Here is a 2,799-nt window from a genome sequence, read left to right on the forward strand (position 1 = left end):
AAAAAGTAAAAAATAAATAATAAACAAAACATAAAAATAAAAATGGTATAGAGAGGCCGGACATGGTGGCTCACACTTGTAATCCCAGCACTTTGGGAGGCTGAGATGGGTGGATTGTGAGGTCAGGAGATCGAGACCATTCTGGCCTACATAATGAAACACCCCATCTCTACTAAAAATACCAAAAATTACCCAGGCATGGTGGTGTGTGCCTGTAGTCCCAGCTATCCGGAGGCTGAGGCAGGGGAATCACTTGAACCCAGGAGGTGGAGGTTGCAGTAAGCTGAGATTGTGCCACTGCCCTCCAGCCTGGCAACAGAACGAGACTCCATCTCCAAAAAAAAATTGGTATAGACAGTTACCATATACCCTTTACCCTGCTTCCGCTAATGTTAAAAATCTTAAAAACCACTAGTATAGCATAGCTATAAAAACCAGAAAATCAATATTGATGCAATCCCGTTAACTACAGACCTTATTTGAATTTCACCAACTTTTTACTGTCTTTTAAATTTTTATGATTTTCTCATTTGAAGAGCTAAAGTTTTTAAATTTTAGTTTATATTTTATGATGTTGATATTATTACTAAATGGCTAAAAAAAAAGAAAAATATTTTGTGATGTTAAAATCTTGTAATAATCTAGTTTTTTATAGTTGTTTTTATAACCTTTTCAAGAAATCTTTGCCTAACCTTAGGTCACTAAGATTTTGTTAATATGTTTTCTTCTAGAAGTTTTATAGTTTTAACCCTTACATTTAGGTTTGCAATCCATTTTGAGTTAGTTTTTGTATGTGGTATGATATAAGGGTTTTGGGGTTTTTTGTTTGTTTTGTTTTTTGCCTCTTCATATCCAAATTTCCCAGTACCATTTGTTGAAGAGGTTATCTTTTCTCTATTTAATTGTTTAGTACTTTTTGAAAGTCAGTTGACCATATATGTGGGTCTGTTTCTGGACTTAACTCTTTGGTTCTGTTGATCTGTATGTCTGTCTTTAAGCCCATACCACAGTGCTTTAATTATTGTACAATTACACCACAAAGTCTTGAAATCAAGTAGTGTAAGGCTTCCATTTTGCTTTTTTCCCCAAGCTTGTTTTGAGACTACATCATAAGAATGTTAAGTCTGTTACATTTTGAATAATTTATATTGCTGTATTTTCAAGCTCACTAATACTTTCTTCTGCAGTATTGAATGAGTTATTAATCTCAACAGTGTATTTTTAATCAGGGATATTGTATTTTCCATCGCTAGAAGTACAATAAAAAAACAACTGCAAGGTCTGAAACATTTTGTGATTTCCACATTTGGTATTTGTCATTTATAAATACTGAGAATATTATTAAACTACTAACTTTTCTCTTTCAGCTGCAATAGACTGCTCAGTTCCAATAAGCATGAGTACCAGTGTAAAGTGTAAGTAATTTTTTTACATTATTGCCTTTTTTAAAAAAAATTAGGGTAAAATATATCTAACATAAAATTTACCGACTTAACCATTTTTAAGTTTCCAGTTCAATATTAAGTATATTAATATTGTGGTATAGTGATAACCACTGTCTCCAGAACTCTCTTTATCCTGCAAAACTGAAACTCCTGTGCCATATAAACAATAATTTCCTTCATAGGCCCTGGAAACCAACTTCTATCTCTATGAATTTGACTACTGTCATCATTGTACTCACTATCTCTATGAATCTATTTTAGGTACCTTATATACATGGAATCATATAGTATTTGTTATTTTGTGACTGGCTTATTTCACCTAGCATAATGTCCTCAAGGTTCATCCACATTGTAATGAGTCAGAATCTCCATTTATAAGGCTGAATAATATTCAATTGTGTGTATATACCACATTTATGCATTCATCAGTTTATGGTCACTTGGGTTGCATTCGCTTTTTGGCTGCTGTGAATAAATAATACTGCTATGGACATGAGTATACAAATATCTCTTCAAGAACTTCCTTTTAAAGATTTTGGGCATATATCCAGAAGTCTAGTCTAGTCTCGTCTTGTCCTGTCCTGTCCTGTCCTGTCCTGTCTTTTTTTGAGATGGAGTTTTGCTGTTGTTGCCCATGCTGGAGTGCAGTGGTGCGATCTTGGCTCACTGCAACCTCCACCTTCTGGGTTCAAGCAATTCTCCTGCCTGAGCCTCCCGGGTAGCTGGGATTACAGGCACCCACCACCATGCTTGGCTAATTTTTGTATTTTTAGTAGAGACATGGTTTCACCATGTTGGCCAGGCTGGTCTTGAACTCCTGACCTCGTGATCCACCCAACTCGTCCTCCCAAAGTGCTGGGATTACAGGCGTGAGCCACCATGCCAGAACCTTGTTTTTTTTGTTTTTTTCTTTTTTGTTTTTTTGAGACAGGGTCTCATTCTATTGCTCTGGCTAAAGTGCAGTGGAGTGATCTCACCTCACTGCAACCTTTGCCTCCTGGGCTCAAGCAGTCCTCCCACCTCAGCCTCCTAATAGCCTGCCAAGTAGGTGGGACCACAGGTTCATGCCACCACACCCAGCTAATTTTTTCACAGCCTGTGATTGTCTTTTTATGTAGAGACAGAATTTCACCATGTTGCCCAGGCTTGTCTCAAACTCCTGAGCTCAAGTAATCCGCCTGTCTCAGTTCCCCAAAGTCCTGGGATTACAGGCGTGAGCCACTGCACTCAGCAACCATATTGTTTTCTATAGCAGGTGTACCATTTTACATTATGACCAATGATGCTCAGGTATTCGAATTTCTCCACATGCTCCCCAACACTTCCTTTTTTTTTTTTTTAATAGTAGCCATGC

The 2,799-nt window shown here is 37.1% G+C and overlaps 1 protein-coding gene across 3 annotated transcripts in view; it reads left to right on the top strand.

The window, feature by feature from the left end:
- SPATA7 (spermatogenesis associated 7) overlaps nucleotides 1-2,799 on the top strand; it is a 64,381-nt gene that overhangs the window by 10,226 nt on the left and 51,356 nt on the right. For all 3 annotated transcript variants that reach the window (XM_017524628.1, XM_017524630.2, XM_017524632.2), the window contains one exon: nucleotides 1,368-1,415. In XM_017524628.1, coding sequence (XP_017380117.1) covers nucleotides 1,368-1,415 — 48 coding nt within the window. The remainder of the gene's footprint in view (nucleotides 1-1,367; nucleotides 1,416-2,799) is intronic.

The sequence above is a fragment of the Cebus imitator genome, unplaced genomic scaffold (assembly GCF_001604975.1).
Source record: "Cebus imitator isolate Cc_AM_T3 unplaced genomic scaffold, Cebus_imitator-1.0 Scaffold34, whole genome shotgun sequence".
In the NCBI taxonomy this organism is placed as follows: Eukaryota; Metazoa; Chordata; class Mammalia; order Primates; family Cebidae; genus Cebus; species Cebus imitator.